The 17,015-nt window shown below is 39.3% G+C and overlaps 1 protein-coding gene across 2 annotated transcripts in view; it reads right to left on the bottom strand.

Moving 5' to 3' along the window:
* Il1rapl2 (interleukin 1 receptor accessory protein-like 2) overlaps nucleotides 1-17,015 on the bottom strand; it is a 1,310,993-nt gene that overhangs the window by 28,581 nt on the left and 1,265,397 nt on the right. For both annotated transcript variants that reach the window (NM_001166342.3, XM_087599348.1), the window contains 1 exon segment: nucleotides 369-514. In NM_001166342.3, the coding sequence (NP_001159814.1) occupies nucleotides 369-514 (146 nt within the window).

The raw sequence follows: 17,015 nt of genomic DNA, 5'->3' as shown, positions 1-17,015 counted from the left end.
GCATAGCAGAGGTCAGGCCTCAGTGGGAGAAGATGCACCTAACTCCCAAGAGACCTGAGGTCCCAGGGAGTGGGGAGACCTGGCACTGGAGTGGGGCAACATCCTCTTGGAGACAAGGGGAGAAAGAATGGGATGAGGAACTGTGGAAGGGGGAACCATGAGGTGGGTAATGGCTGAACTGTATACTACTACTACTACTACTACTACTACTACTACTACTACTACTACTACTACGACTGGCTTCATTCAAATAATAAAAATACAATAGATAACGAAAGTTTTTATTAAATGACAAAATGTGTCTAGAAAACATATTTAATAGCCATTGGTAGTTAGTAAAACATAGTTGTATTTATGAAAAAGAATACCCTTTTTCCGAAGTAAAACACTGGCATGTTTCCGTCCGTTTCTGTTTTCCACGTGGCAAGTGTAATTAGCCAAGTCAGCTTCTACCACTGAGTCAAAGATAAGGGTCAATTCAACTTCTTTTTCTCCAAGATGTTCTTTGAGGAGCCTGAAAGAAAAATAGTAGACTTGGGTGTGTTGGTTTGAAAGAGGCAGAAGGCCTCAAATTCTCCAAGAAGCTAAAGCAGCACGTCCGCCTGCCTCTGGACACTATTGTGTAGAGTACTCTGCTAAGGGTGCTTATTTCTACCACCTCCAGTAAAACGAACACAAAAAGTAAAGAAAAGAAGAGAAAGAAAAGTCAGACATGGGGAATTTACACATCAAAAGGAGGAAGCAACAACATGTCACTTAGCTTTGATAAATAAAGGATATCTGATTTGTGTCAAAACAAGGCAATATTGGTTTTAATGGTCTGAATTGAGTTTGTGAAAACTAGTATGATCTTTACCCGATGACACAATGAAAAAAAATCTTTATGAGCATAAATTTTATGTTAGAAGTTAGGCTGTATAAAGGGGTAAAAAAGGGAACATTAAAAATGGTGAGCATAGGGAATAGAGATGGCTTAGCAGTTTAGAGCATTGGATATTCTTCTAAAAGACACAGCTTCAATTCCCAGTACTCACATGACAGCTCACAACCATCTGTGACTCCAGTCCCAGGGGATCTGACACTTAACACAGACATACATGTAGACCAAATGTCAAATATACATAAAATAAATAAATAAAATTAACTAATTAAATTGAGCATAAACCTGGGCATAGTGGCACATGCCCTTCACACCAGCACTTGGGAGGCATAGGCAAGTGGATATTTGTGAGTTCGAGGACAGCCTGGTCTACTAAGTGAGTACTAGGACAGCCAGGTCTACACAGAGAACACCTGTCTTGAAAACTACCAAACCAAAGCAATGGTAAAAACAATAGCAACCAACCAGATAAACAAGCAAGCAAGCAAGCAAACAGTGAACATTTGTACAATGAACAGAAGGTACTTAGTGACTTTTAATCTCCAAATATCAGAAAAGTTCCTGTTTTTCCCCCTTGCTTATTATCTAAGACACTGCTTGGTCCTGTCCAAAGCCTGCCTACCTGTCTACCCCATGGCCCTGATATCTTCAAACCTTGATCCCATCTTGTTGTTCTGTTTCTCCTACTCATGGAAGATACTCATGATGTTTTCTCCTAGTCTTGCTGTTTTCTTTTCTTACTTTTTCTTTTGTTTTCTCCCCCCATCTTTATTAAATTGGGTATTTATATTTACATTTCAAATGTTATTCCCTTTCCCAGTTTCCAGGCCAACATCCCCCTAGCCCCGCCTCCCCTTCTCTATGGGTGTTCCCCTCCCCATCCACCCCCATTGCCGCCTTCCCCCCAACAATCACATTCACTGAGGGTTCAGTCTTGGCAGGACCAAGGGCTTCCCCTTCCACTGGTGCCCTTACTAGGATATTCATTGCTACTCATGCAGTTGGAGCCCAGGGTCAGTCAATGTATAGTCTTTGGGTAGTGGCTTAGTCCCTGGAAGCTCTGGTTGGTTGGCATTATTGATTATATGGGGTCTCAAGCCCCTTCAGCTCTTCCAGTCCTTTCTCTGATTCCTTCAACAGGGGTCCCTTTCTCAGTTCAGTGGTTTGCTGCTGGCATTCGCCTATGTATTTGACATATTCTGGCTATGTCTCTCAGGAGAGATCTACATCCGGCTCCTGTCAGCCTTCACTTCTTTGCTTCATCCATCTTATCTAGTTTGGTGGCTGTATATGTATGGGCCACATGTGGGGCAGGCTCTGAATGGGCGTTCTTTCAGTTTCTGTTCTAAATTTTGCCTCCCTATCCTGCTATTTTCTTTATGAAGCAAATTGCAAGGGGCCCTGGGTGGCCAGAAACAGAAGAGCTGCATTACTAGAATTGGTTCTTGTTTCTTCAAAGAGAGATAGGCTTAACAGTATGTAGCTACTTGCTCATTAAAGACATGTTGGGTTCCTCATGCTTTTGACCAAAAAGAGCAAATGAAAATGGTAGAAAATGGTGGTCAAGTTCTGGGGTATCTAGTTAAATATAGACATATATTAGTAACCATAAAATAATTTATATGGAAAATTAGGGGTGACAAAAGCAATTTGTTTCTTCTTTATGGATATACAATCATGAATCCAGAAGAGGCTTCTCTGACTGACTAGACCAAAGTCAAGCTGGGAACTTTCAAAATCATTTCTCAACTGGTGCTGCACAATAATTTTTAAACTCATTCTGAAAAGAATACTGACAATGAAATTGGGATAGTAAAATGACTTAAAATAAGTGATTTGAAAAATAAAAGCAATCACTACCACATTTAAAGACTCATTATTAAATATAAATATTTCTTTGTCAGCAGATAGATTTTTCAGGTTTTGCCTCCTCCCAAAACATTTTAATATTATATTTATTAGCATTTAATATTAGTTTGGTTTATACTTTTTCCTAGTTCTTCTTTGAGAGATGGAAAAGTTTTAAGTTGAGTTGGCAGAAGAAAGCTGCTAGAATCTGGGAATCGCTTGTACTGATATGAAGCCTAAAGTAAGCTCTACACAATTTAAAATTTAACCCTGTTTCTGTTCCCCTTTATTGTCCAAGACTTGATAATGTGTGCATATAATTCAAGAGAGTCTTCTATGACATGTATATATCTTTAAGATCACTTGTTACTATTTGTCTTCCTATTAATTGCTTTACTGACAGCCTGAAGCTCGAGTTTCTCCTCTAACCTTCCCCCTCTCCCAGCGTACAGTTGGGAATGTATGATGTTTAGGATTTACATTGACTTCTGTTCTCCTTAGTTTTCTCTCTTCCCTTGGTAAATCCCACTGTATTCAACTGTGTTAGCATCATGTAAAACCACTGTGGAAGAAGCCCTAGTAGTTGCAGAAGCCTCGGAGGCACCACAAATTTCATTTGATTTAAAGTATCACATGGAAGGCAGACACAGTCTCTGCCAGGCACGGGGCAGAAAGCTGACTCTGTTCCATGCCACAGAGCGTTTCCCTCCCATCTCTAATGCAGTTTCCAAAAACAGATCTCCACGGGCTGCAGAAAGAATTTGGAGAGAGGATTGAAAAATGATCCTTCGTTCTATTAATATATATGAGGTGTCTTAATTATCAGCTCTTAAAATCAAGAGGTGATTTGCTCTTTTGGAATTAAGCAGGAGGTTGGTGTTTATGTCTGTAGTTCAGTCTGCAGAGTGGTCAAACTTTCCTACCAAAAACTGATATATGAAAATCCATCAATGATGCTTTTTCAACTCTCAATAAGTGCCTAGCTCTGGGAAGAAGACTTAGTATAAGAGAAATATAAACATTCTAAGGCTCGAACCTGATGCATTAAATTCTAAAATTTAAACGAGAAGGCCAAATTTCCACAATTGAAAGATTACAGGATGGATGAGGTCAGGAAACATTTCTGCCCCAATTGTGATGACTTATAGAATTTCAAAGCACACAACATAAATTAGCTTTAAAAATAGATCTGACACAGTGGCTAGGCCAAAGGCAAAAGATATTGTTTTCTAGGTAGAGATAGTGGTGACTGTTTGTAGAATGTGCAAAAGCTAGACACTAAAGAGCCTGGTTTTATGACTGATGAACCTTAGAAGTGAGGGCATCCTAGGATGTACTTCAAATTACCTGAGAAGTACTTCATTGTAATGATAAAATACATGAATACTAAATTATGTGAAGTTGAGTTTAACTTTAAGTTCATTTTGGGTATAAATTGTCACTCAAAATATTCAAAAATTGATGTTTGGACAAACCTATTCATCTATTGGAATTTTGGTCAGTGGAATTTGTTCTAGTGGTTGTGGTTGTTGTTACTGCTATGAAACAAGTAGCTTTTGGAGATAGAAATGGTTTATTTATCTTAACTTTCAAATCACGGTAGATCATTGAGGGAAATCAGGGAAGAAACTCAAGGCAGGAAATCTAGAGGCAGGACTTCCTCTCAGCCTTCTCCATAGCTCATATTCCACTATTTTTACATATTTCAGGCTATCTGCCTAGGCTTAGCCACTCGCAGTGAGCTGAGACGTCCATATCAGTCAAGACAATCTTTCACAGACCATATGTCCACAGGCCAATTGTATCTGCACAATTTAATATGATTTCTTTTTCCTATGGGACTATAGGATGCACCAAGTAGGTGATACAATCTAACCTATATGCTATTCAAGGACGAATATTCCAAGGCAAGCTATATGAAAAGGTAAACATTAGAAAAATGTTTAAAGCTTGATCCAGGTGACAAGAACCACTACCTTCAAAAATTATAGCTAGAATATATTATTAGAAGTTTTAGTAGAGTGGCTACAGAGATGGCTTGGCAAGATAAGTACTTGCTAACCAGGCACAAAGACCTAAGTTCATGTCCCTAGCAAGTGGCAAACCAGGTAAAAACAAAGGACAGCACCATGTATCTATAATTCTAGGGCTGGGAAATGTATCTAGAGAAGGGTTGGCCCCTGGGGCTTGCTGAACAGGTATTGTGCTGTATTAGTTAACTCCAGGCTTAGTGAAAAACATTGTCTGAAAAAATAACATGTGTGGGCACTTTGCTTACAAGACATAGAAAAATAATTTTGAACTGACTAGGTATCTGTTCCTGTAGTGACTAATTTTCATACTCTGGACATTGCCATGCATGCTTCTGTGGGAAAAAAAGGCATCAATGGTCTTCCCTGGCATTGGACCCTGCATACTATAATACTGACATTCAAGGCGATATAAACCTACTGTGCAATAAGGTTATAGATGCTTACAGGAGTAACCAAATAATTTCTTGATTATATTTGAGGCTTGCTCCCCATATGACCATAACGCATGATTAACAAAGCCACAAACCCTAAGGAAGAACATACTGTTTTATGTTGTTGTGTTATGTTGTTTTACTTATGTTGCCGACTCCATTATGAATATTTATGTTGAACCATTAGATTTCTATATCTTTCCACTGGTAAAGGAAGCTTTGTATTGCAAAGGGTACTAGTTAATGAAGACAGTAAACCATTGTTTGGGCTCAGCTATAAATAGAACATCTATGATATCTCCAAAAGTCTCAGAGAACACCATAGAAGAGCTTTGTGGTAGAAAGATGTAAGGGCTGGAGGATAGGGAGGAGAGATGTAAAATTCTCTTTCTTTGGACAGGACATGGTTGTTGCACACACGGAATTAGAGAAGCTGTGATTATCAGTGCAAGAACTGCACAAGACCAAAAACAGTTAAAAATTTCACCATGGGGTGGGGAGTATATCCCAACTCCCCATTCCTAGCCGAGGAGCAAATGGCAAATGATGGCTGCTGAGAGAATGTGAGCTGCTTTTCTTTGGTGGTAGTGGTTCCTGGTAGGTTGCCCATGACACAGTGGATCACTCCAAGTACCTGAACATATAGGAAGCAATAATTGGATTCAGTGGGTTATAAAAAGAAAGACATGAAGTTGGTACAGGGATGGTAGATATGCTGACAGGAATGGGGGGACATAGACAAAGAGTATGGGGTGAATATGACCAGGAACCATTATATTCATATATGAAATTTGAAAACTAAGGCCCAGGAGCAATTCAAAAGGATACTTGACATCACTCTCTGGCCCCCACATAGGCACACTAACATGTATATGTAACTATATACACAGACATGTATATACAACATACATAAACTTCATCCAAAAAGACAAAAATGGTGTTACTAGTAAGAATTTGGTAATTGTGCCATACATAACTAGACACAGACACACAGACACACAGATACACACACACACACACACACTGAGAGAGAGCAAGAGTAAGAGGGAAATGAGAGAGAAATAAAGGAATAGTGAAACAAATGAAAAATTACCAGCTCTTCTTAGATCTATTAGATAATTAGACTCTTTCTCCCTAACATTAGTGATTTTAGCATACCCCGATCAGAAATCTAGGAGCTTGAGGCAATACTAGTAAGAACACTTAACGAGCAAATAATAACCTATACATATGCTTGGAAACATCTCATCAATATAACGTTTAGAGTTTGTATATCAGCTAAAACTAATTGAAAATTTAAATTGTATTTATGTATTTTGGCTCACTACTCTGAGACTAAGAGTTAAAAAATTTATACATACAGTCAGTCATAGGCAGATTTCACATTTTTTAAGTTTTGCTTTCAGGGGCAGTATTAGTTTTCAAGGTAAAGCTCAGATACCTATCCTAAAAGCTTCTGGCAAGTGGAAAGGGAAATGATCATTAAAAAATTAGCTCAGAACAATCTGTTCTGTTCTTCTTCTTTTTTGAAGTCCTTCCTCAAAGGAAACTAGTTTCTCATAACCAAAAAAAAAAAAAAGATAAACCAAAGCATAATAACTGCCTGGCATAAAAGAGCCACTCAACACTGGTTTTATGGTATCATCCAAGTGGAGATGACAATGAGAAACACTTAGGAAGGCAGACATCTGTGGGCATAGGGTTATTTAAAGCCTGAGACACATCATGTAATTTTGGAATGGTTACCATCATATTAGGCCAGAAAGTAGGAATGTGAAATATTGTAAGATACTAGAAGTCCCTGGAAATAACTATGATGTTATTTGTGTGTATTCCTAATGGTTATAAATGTACAAGATATAATGACATACTAAAGAAAAGATAACCTGGATAATGAGAAATACTCCATCAAAACCAAAGAAATCAGAAAGATTGGAAAACAAAAACAAAGAACAAAAGAAACAAATAGAAAATGATACAAATATGATATATATATTTAAAAACCTATAGCAATAATCACTGTAAATATATGTGATCTTTCTGTATTATTTGAAGACACATTGACAAAGTAGTTTAAAAGGATAAAGCCTAATTCTAAATATAAAGAAAAGGACAGACCAAAAGGATACGAAAGAGCCTCCAATATTAAAATTCAAAATGATACAATAAGCATATTCATTTTATATAAAGATGATTTAAAAGCAAAAAGTGTGAATAAAGAAAGAGGTGCATGTCATGGGGGAAGGGTGTCTTTCTAAAACTATCTATAAAACTTTTAACATATATGCATTTGACAAACTCACAACATATATAAGGCAAAAACTGGTGGTACCACAAAGATTAACATCTGAACTCTGTATTAGAGTATAAGACTTCAACATCTATTTAACACCAGTTAAAAGATTCAGTGGTTGGTATATCAGTAAGGATATAATTGAAGTGATCAGCTTCAACAGGGACTAAAGAAAAGGTCATCCAAAGACTGCTCGATCTGGGGATCCATCCCATATGCAGCCACCAAACCCAGTCACTCTTGATAATGCCAAGAAATGCTTGCTAATAGGAGACAGATATAGCTGTCTCCTGAGATGCTCTGCCAGAGCATGACAAATACAGAGGCGGATATTCGCAGTCAATCATCAGACTGAGAACAGGGATCCCAAAGGAGGAGTTAGAGAAAAGACAGAAGGAGCTGAAGGGGTTTACAACACCACAGGAACAATAACAATATCAACCAACCAGACCTCCCAGAGCTCCAAGGGACTAAGCCAGTAACCAATGACTATACATGGAGCGAACCATGGCTTCAGGCACATATGTACCAGAGGATGGCATTGTCCAGCATCAATAGGAGGAAAAGCGCTTGGTTCTGTGAAGGCTTGTTTCCCCAATGTAGGGAATGCCAGGACGTTGAGGTTGAAGTGGGTAGGTGGGAATGGGAGCATCCTCATAGAAGTAGGGGGAGGGGGAGGGCAGAGGGAGAAGGGGGAAAGGGAATAACAATTGAAATGTAAATACATAAAATATCCAAGAAAAATAATAGTTTAAAAAGAAATGATATGAGTTGGAGTCCCAACTTCGCTGATCCCGGCCCACAGCTCACTGCTTCCAAACTCCTTGGGAGAGAGAGCTCACCTCCCAGACAGGTGGGTACTCCAGAGACTGCAGAGCGGGAGAGACCACCAATACTTCCTGCCCCTGCCCACATCCCTGGCCCAAGAGGAAACTGTATATGGCTTCTGGGAACCTGAAGATAGGGGCACTGGAGCGGCAAGTCCCCTACAGTCCAGACACTGCCGGGACCTGAAGGGACACAGTCAACAGTTCTCTGCACTCAAATTCCGTGGGAGGGAGAGCTAAACCTTCAGAGGGGCAGACACGCCTGGGAAGCCAGAGGAGACTATACTCTGCCCACATTTCTGACTCCAGAGGAAAACGCCTAATGCCATCTGGGACCCTGGTGCACAGGGGATCCCAGAAAACGCAGGGCAGGCCCTCCCAGTTGCCGCACTCACCAGGAGCTCAAAAGCAGTCCCCCATGAGCAACTTGAGCCACAGGACCACAGGTAAGACCAACTTTTCTGCTCCAAGCGACCTGCCTGGTGGACTCAGGACACAGGCCCACAGGAACAGCTGAAGACCAGTAGACAGGAAAGACTACACTCCCGAAAGCAGAACACTCTGTTCCCATAACTGACTGAAAGAAAACAGGAAAACAGGTCTACAGCACTCCTGACACACAGGCCTATAGGACGGTCTAGCCACTGTCAGAAATAGCAGAACAAAGTAACACCAGCGACAACCTGATTGCCAGGAGAAAGTGCAGGAACCCAAGCAACAGAAACCAAGACTTCATGGCATCATCAGAGCCCAATTCTCCCACCAAAGCAAACACTGAATATCCAAACACACCAGAAAAGCAAGATCTAGATTAAAATCATATTTGATCATGATGATGGAGGACTTCAAGAAAGACATGAAGAACTCCCTTAGAGAAACGCAGGAAAATATAGATAAACAAGTAGAAGCCCATAGAGAGGAGTCACAAAAATCCCTGAAAGAATTCCAGGAAACCACAATCAAACAGTTGAAGGAATTAAAAATGGAAATAGAAGCAATCAAGAAAGAACACAGGGAAACAACCCTGGATATAAAAAACCAAAGGAAGAGACAAGGAGCCGTGGATGTAAGCATCACCAACAGAATTCAAGAGATAGAAGAGAGAATGTCAGGAGCAGAAGATTCCATAGAAATCATCGACAAAACTGTCAAAGATAATGTAAAATGGAAAAAGCTACTGGTCCAAAACATACAGGAAATCCAGGACTCAATGAGAAGATCAAACCTAAGGATAATAGGTATAGAAGAGAGTGAAGACTCCTAGCTCAAAGGACCAGTAAATATCTTCAACAAAATCACAGAAGAAAACTTCCCTAACCTAAAGAAAGAGATGGCCATAAACATACAAGAAGCCTGCAGAACTCCAAATAGATTGGACCAGAAAAGAAACCCCTCCTGTCACATAATAGTCAAAACAGCAAATGCACAAAATAAAGAAAGAATATTAAAAGCAGTAAGGAAAAAAGATCAAGTAACATATAAAGGCAGACCTATCAGAATCACACCAGACTTCTCACCAGAGACTAGAAAGTCAGAAGATCATGGACAGATGTCATACAGACCCTAAGAGAACACAAATGCCAGCCCAGGTTACAGTATCCTGCAAAACTCTCAGTTAACATAGATGGAGAAACAAAGATATTCCATGACACCAAATTTACACAATATCTTTCTACAAATCCAGCGCTACAAAGGATAATAAATGGTAAAGCCCAACATAAGGAGGCAAGCTACACCCTAAAAAAAGCAAGAAACTAATCGTCTAGGCAACAAAACGAAGAGAAGAAAAGCACACAAACATAATCTCACATCCAAATATGAATATAACAGGAAGCAATAATCACTATTCCTTAATATCTCTCAACATCAATGGTCTCAACTCTCCAATAAAAAGACATAGATTAACAAACTGGATACGCAATGAGGACCCTGCATTCTGGTGCCTACAGGAAACACACCTCAGAGACAAAGACAGACACTACCTCAGAGTGAAAACCTGGAAATTAACTTTCCAAGCAAATGGTCTGAAGAAGAAAGCTGGAGTAGCCATTCCAACATCGAATAAAATCGATTTTCAACTAAAAGTCATCAAAAAAGGTAAGGAAGAACACTTCATATTCATCAAAGAAAAAATCCACCAAGATGAACTCTCAATCCTAAATATCTATGCTCCAAATAAGAGGGCACCTACATAAATAAAAGAAACCTTACTAAAGTTCAAAGCACACATTGCACCTCACACAATAATAGTAGATTTCAACACTCCACTCTCATCAATGGACAGATCATGGAAACAGAAATTACCAGAGACATAGACAGACTAAGAGAAGTCATAAACCAAATGGACTTAACAGATATTTATAGAACATTCTATCCTAAAGCAAAATGATATACATTCTTCTCAGCGCCTCATGGTACTTTCTCCAAAATTGACCATATAATTGGTCATAAAACAGGCCTCAACATATATAGAAAGATAGAAATAATCCCTTGCTTCCTATCAGACCACCATGGGCTAAAGCTGGTCTTCAAAAACAATAAGGGAAGAATGCCCACATATACATGGAAGTTGAACAATGCTCTACTCAACGATAACCTGGTCAAGGAAGAAATAAAGAAAGAAATTAAAGACTTCTTAGAATTTAATGAAAATGAAGGTACAATATACCCAAACTTATGGGACACAACGAAAGCTGTGCTAAGAGGAATGCTCATAGCTCTGAGTGCCTGCAGAAAGAATTAGGAGAGAGCATATGTCACCAGCTTGACAGCACACTTGAAACCTCTAGAACAAAAAGAAACAAATACACCAAAAAGGAGGAGAAGGCAGGAAATAATCAAACTCAGAGCTGAAATCAAGCAAGTAGAAACAAAAAGGACCATAGAAATAATCAACAGAACCAAAAGTTGGTTCTTTGAGAAAATCAACAAGATAGATAAACCCTTAGCCACACTAATGAGAGGACACAGAGAGTGTGTCCAAATTAACAAAATCAGAAGTGAAAAGGGAGACATAACTACAGAATCAGAGGAAATTAAAGAAATCATCAGATCTTACTATAAAAACCTATATTCAACAAAACTTGAAAATCTTCAGGAAATGGACAATTTCCTAGACAGATACCAGGTATCGAAGTTAAATCAGGAACAGATAAACCAGTTAAACAACCCCATAACTCCTAACGAAATGGAAGCAGTCATTAAAGGTCTCCCAACCAAAAAGAGCCCAGGTCCAGACGGGTTTAGTGCAGAATTCTATCAGACCTTTATAGATGACCTCCTAACAATAGTATCCAAACTATTCCACAAAATTGAAACAGATGGAGCACTACCGAATTCCTTCTATGAAGCCACAATTACTCTTATACCTAAACTACACAAAGACCAAACAAAGATAGAGAACTTCAGACCAATTTCCCTTATGACTATTGACGCAAAAATACTCAATAAAATTCTGGCAAACCGAATCCAAGACACACCAAAACAATCATCCACCATGATCAAGGAGGCTTCATCCCAGGCATGCAGGGATGGTTTAATATATGGAAAAGCAACAACGTAATCCATTATATAAACAACCTGCAAGAACAAAACCACATGATCATTTCATTAGATTCTGAGAAAGCATTTGACAAAATTCAACACCCTTCATGATAAAAGTCCTGGAAAGAATAGGAGTTCAAGGCCCATACCTAAACATAGTAAAAGCCATATACAGCAAACCAGTTGCTAACATTAAACTAAATGGAGAGAAACTTAAAGCAATCCCACTAAAATCAGGGACTAGACAAGGCTGCCCACTCTCTCCGTACTTATTCAGTATAGTTCTTGAAGCTCTAACCAGAGCAATCAGGCAACAAAAGGAGATTAAGCGGATACAGATCAGAAAACAAGAAGTCAAAGTATCACTATTTGCAGATGATATGATAGTATATTTAAGTGATCCCAAAAGTTCCACCAGAGAACTACTAAAGCTGATAAACAACTTCAGCAAAGTGGCTGGGTATAAAATTAACTCAAATAAATCAGTAGCCTTCCTCTACACAAAAGAGAAACAAGCCGAGAAAGAAATTAGGGAAACGACACCCTTCATAATAGTCCCAAATAACATAAAATACCTCGGTGTGACTTTAACCAAGCAAGTGAAAGATCTGTATGATAAGAACTTCAAGCCTCTGAAGAAAGAAATTGAAGAAGACCTCAGAAGATGGAAAGATCTCCAATGCTCATGGATTGGCAGGATTAATATAGTAAAAATGACCATTTGACCAAAAGCGATCTATAGATTCAATGCAATCCCCATCAAAATACCAATCCAATTCTTCAGAGAGTTAGAAAGAACAATTTGCAAATTCATCTGGAATAACAAAAAACCCAGGATAGCTAAAACTATCCTCAACAATAAAAGGACTTCAGGGGGAATCACTATCCCTGAACTCAAGCAGTATTACAGAGCATTAGTGATAAAAACTGCGTGGTATTGGTACAGAGACAGACGACAGATAGAACAATGGAATAGAATTGAAGACCCAGAAATGAACTCACACACCTATGGTCACTTGATTTTTGACAAAGGAGCCAAAACCATCCAGTGGAAAAAAAGATAGGATTTTCAGCAAACCGTGCTGGTAAAACTGGAGGTCAACATGTAGAAGAATGCAGATCGGTCCATGCTTATCACCCTGTACAAAGCTTAAGTCCAAGTGGATCAAGGACCTCCACATCAAACCAGATACACTCAAACTAATAGAAAAAAAAGTAGAGAAGCATCTGGAACACATGGGCAGTGGAAAAAATTTCCTGAAGAAAACACTAATGGCTTATGCTCTAAGATCAAGAATCGACAAATGGGATCTCATAAAACTGCAAAGCTTCTGTAAGGCAAAGGACATTGTTCTTAGGACAAAATGGCAACCAACAGATTGGGAAAAGATCTTTACCAATCCTACAACAGATAGAGGGCTTATATCCAAAATATACAAAGAACTCAAAAACCTAGACCTCAGGGAGAAAATATCCCTATTAAAAAATGTGGTTCAGAGCTAAACAAAGAATTCACAGCTGAGGAATTCCGTATGGCTGAGAAACACCTAAATAAATGTTCAACATCTTTTGTCTAAAGGGAAATGCAAATCAAAACAACCCTGAGATTTCACCTCACACAAGTGAGAATGACTAAGAACAAAACTCAGTTGACAGCGTATGCTGGCAAGGATGTGGAGAAAGAGGAACACTCCTCCATTGTTGGTGGGATTGCAGACTGGTACAACCATTCTGGAAATCAGTCTGGAGGTTCCTCAGAAAATTGGACATTGAACTGCCTGAGGATCCAGCTATACCTCTCTTGGGCACATACCCAAAAGATGCCCCAACATATAAAAAAAGACACGTGCTCCACTATGTTCATCACAGCCTTATTTATAATAGCCAGAAGCTGGAAAGAACCCAGATGCCCTTCAACAGAGGAATGGATACAGAAAATGTGATACATCTACACAATGGAATATTACTCAGCTACCAAGAACAATGACTTTATGAAATTCATAGGCAAATGGATGGAACTGGAAAATATCATCCTGGGTGAGGTAACCCAATCACAGAAAAACACACATGTTATGCACTCATTGATAAGTGGCTATTAGCCCAAATGCCTGAATTACCCTAGGTGCACAGAACACATGAAACTCAAGAAGGATGACCAAATTGCGAATGCTTTACTCCTTCTTTAAAAGGGGAACAAGAATACCCTTGGCAGGGAATACGGAGGTAAAGTTTAGAACAGAGGCAGAAGGAACACCCATTTAGAGCCTGCCCCACATGTGGCCCATACATATACAGCCACCCAATTAGATAAGATGGATGAAGCAAAGAAGTACAGGCCGACAGGAACCATATGTAGATCGCTCCTGAGAGGCACAGCCAGAATACAGCAAATACAGAGGCGAATGCCAGCAGCAAACCACTGAACTGAGAATAGGACCCCCGTTGAAGGAATCAGAGAAAGAACTGGAAGAGCTTGAAGGGGCTCGAGACCCCATATGTACAACAATGCCAAGCAACCAGAGCTTCCAGGGACTAAGCCACTACCTAAAGACTATACATGGACTGACCCTGGGCTCCAACCTCATAGGTAGTAATGAATATCCTAGTAAGAGCACCAGTGGAATGGGAAGCCCTGGGTCCTGCCAAGACTCAACCCTCTGTGAACGTGATTGTTGGGGGGAGGGCTGTAATGGGGGGAGGATGGGGAAGGGAACAACAATATAGAAGGGGAGGGTAAGGGTTAGGGGATTTTGGCCTGGAAACTGGGAAGGGGAATAACAATCGAAATGTAAATAAGAAATACTCAAGTTAATAAAGATAAAAATAATTAAAAAATCATGCTAACATTATGAGGCTTTTCAGTAAATACAAGCAGGAGTGTAAATTAATTCATTCTTCGAAATCATCAAGACCCTAATTTTAAAGACTTTACAAGAAATGAAAATTGCACATTAGTGTCTTTCTTTTTGTGAGTACATACAAAGACTTCATCAAATTTTTGAACATGTTGACATTTAAAGTAATGGTATGTGTACATAAAAGTTACACATAAATTTCAGGCCATTGGAGTCCACTGAGACTGGCAGCAAAACAACTGAAACTAGACTTGAAACTCTAAGAAAATATTGGTTGTCTTAGTCAGGCATGAGATGCCTTTAATTCTTGCACATGGAGGCTAAGGCAGGAGAATCAGGAGTTCAAGGCCAGTTTCAGCTATATTACATATTCAAAGACAGACCAATCTACCTGAAACCCTGTCTCAAAGACACTGGGCTGAGTCTACAGAGCCAGCTTTGGGGAGGCTTTGTGGCTTCACCTCTTTTTTTTTTTTAAACAAGAGAGGATTTTTTTTATTGGATATTTTTAAATGTATATTTCAAATGTTATCCTCATTCCTGGTTTCCCGTTTATAAGCTCCCTACCCCTCCCCATCACCCTTCTTCTATAAGGGTGTTCCCCTTTCCCAACAACCCCTTCATGGTTCCCCGTTTTGACACTCCCCTACATTCGGGGGTCCAACTTTGGCAGGACCAAGGACTTCTCCTCCCATTGCTCCCCAACAAGGCCATCCTCTGCTACATATGCAGCTGGAGCCCTGGGTCTGTCCATGTGAACACTTTGGGTGGTGGTTTAGTCCCTGGGATTGCTGGTTGGTTGGTATTGTTGTTCTTATGGGGTTGCAAGCCCATCAATCTCCTTCAGTCCTTTCCCTAACTCCTCCAATGAGGACCCCATTCTCAGTTCAATGGTTGGCTGCTAACATTCACCTCTGTATTTGTCATACTCTGGCTGAGCCTCTCAGGAGACAGGTATATCAGGCTCCTGTCAGTATGCACTTTTTTGCATCAGCAATATTGTTTGGGTTTGGTGGCTCTAAGTATATGGGCTGGATCCCCAGGTGGGACAGTCTCTGGACGGCCTTTCCTTCAGTCTCTGCTCCAAACTTTGTCCCCATATGTCCTCCTATGAATATTTTTATTCCCTCTTTTTAAGAGGAACTGAACATCTGCACTTTCATTGTCTTTCTTCTTGAGCTTCATGTGGTCTGTGGATTGAATCTTGGGTAATTCGAGCTTTTGGGCTAATATCCACTTGTGTTTCTGATTTCTCCTACTTCTTAGCTATACTAAAATGTTATAAATTATACATTTTTTATATCTTTGACTAACCAGAATTTGGTTGACATTGTAATGATTGATATAGAAAAGTACCCAACCTTGAAGATACTTGATGTGTCAGGGTGGGTAGATACCTGGAGCGGGGGAACCGGGGGGGGGCCCTGCCGCCTCAGAGGAGAATGGGAGGGAGTGAGGGAAGGATTTTGGGAGGGGTGACTGGGAGTCAGCAGTGAGCAGGATGTAAAGAACAAGTAAAAAAATAAATTAAATTTGAAAATCAAAAAATATTATATCTGTCTAGAGCTCATAGAACTATAGATAACAAAGGGTGAATCCCTCGGTTGAATGTGAGCTTTAGTTCATAATATTGCTTAATAGTGTTTTATCAATCCTAACAAATACCCCATTCTAATGCAAGACAGTGATGATAGAGCAAACGAAGGATGGGAGACACCAGAGAGGGATATATAGGAGTTGTTTGTACTTTCTTCTGACCATTTTTACTGTAACTTTTCACAAAAAAATTAACTAACATATCTGCTCACCTCAATATCCATAATATATAGCTATTAAATATGCCTAATAGCTCAATTAATTTTGTCTTTCCAAAATGTTTCATAGTAACAAGAGTGATGGGATATAAGAGCATCTCCAGCAGTTAGGAGACAGGCAGGAAGATGGGAAGCTACAGGCTGGCCTGAGGTACATAAGTGATTCTGAAGTACCAAGCCAAACAAATCCTCAAAACATCCAAGTCTTATAGTACAGCCAGGATAGTGGAACCTAAATTCAACCATAGATAATAATTTTAAAAGCTTTTAAAAGGGTAAGGAATTATATGAATAATTTCATAATATATTCAGAGCCTTATTCTTACATGAGATGTACAAGTTCTCTAAAAATAGTAAAATGATTAAATAAATGACTGAAATCATACTGAAAAAGTTGAGGCATGCATATATATATATATATATATATATATATATATATATTGCATTATTTGGCCTTACATTTTTATCATTACTACTTAGCATAGTGCCAA

This window comes from Rattus norvegicus, chromosome X (assembly GCF_021556685.1).
Source record: "Rattus norvegicus strain SHRSP/BbbUtx chromosome X, alternate assembly SHRSP_T2T, whole genome shotgun sequence".
Taxonomy (NCBI): Eukaryota; Metazoa; Chordata; class Mammalia; order Rodentia; family Muridae; genus Rattus; species Rattus norvegicus.
The sequence above is the reverse complement of the archived record's forward strand: the minus strand, read 5'-3'. Positions and strand labels throughout refer to the sequence as shown.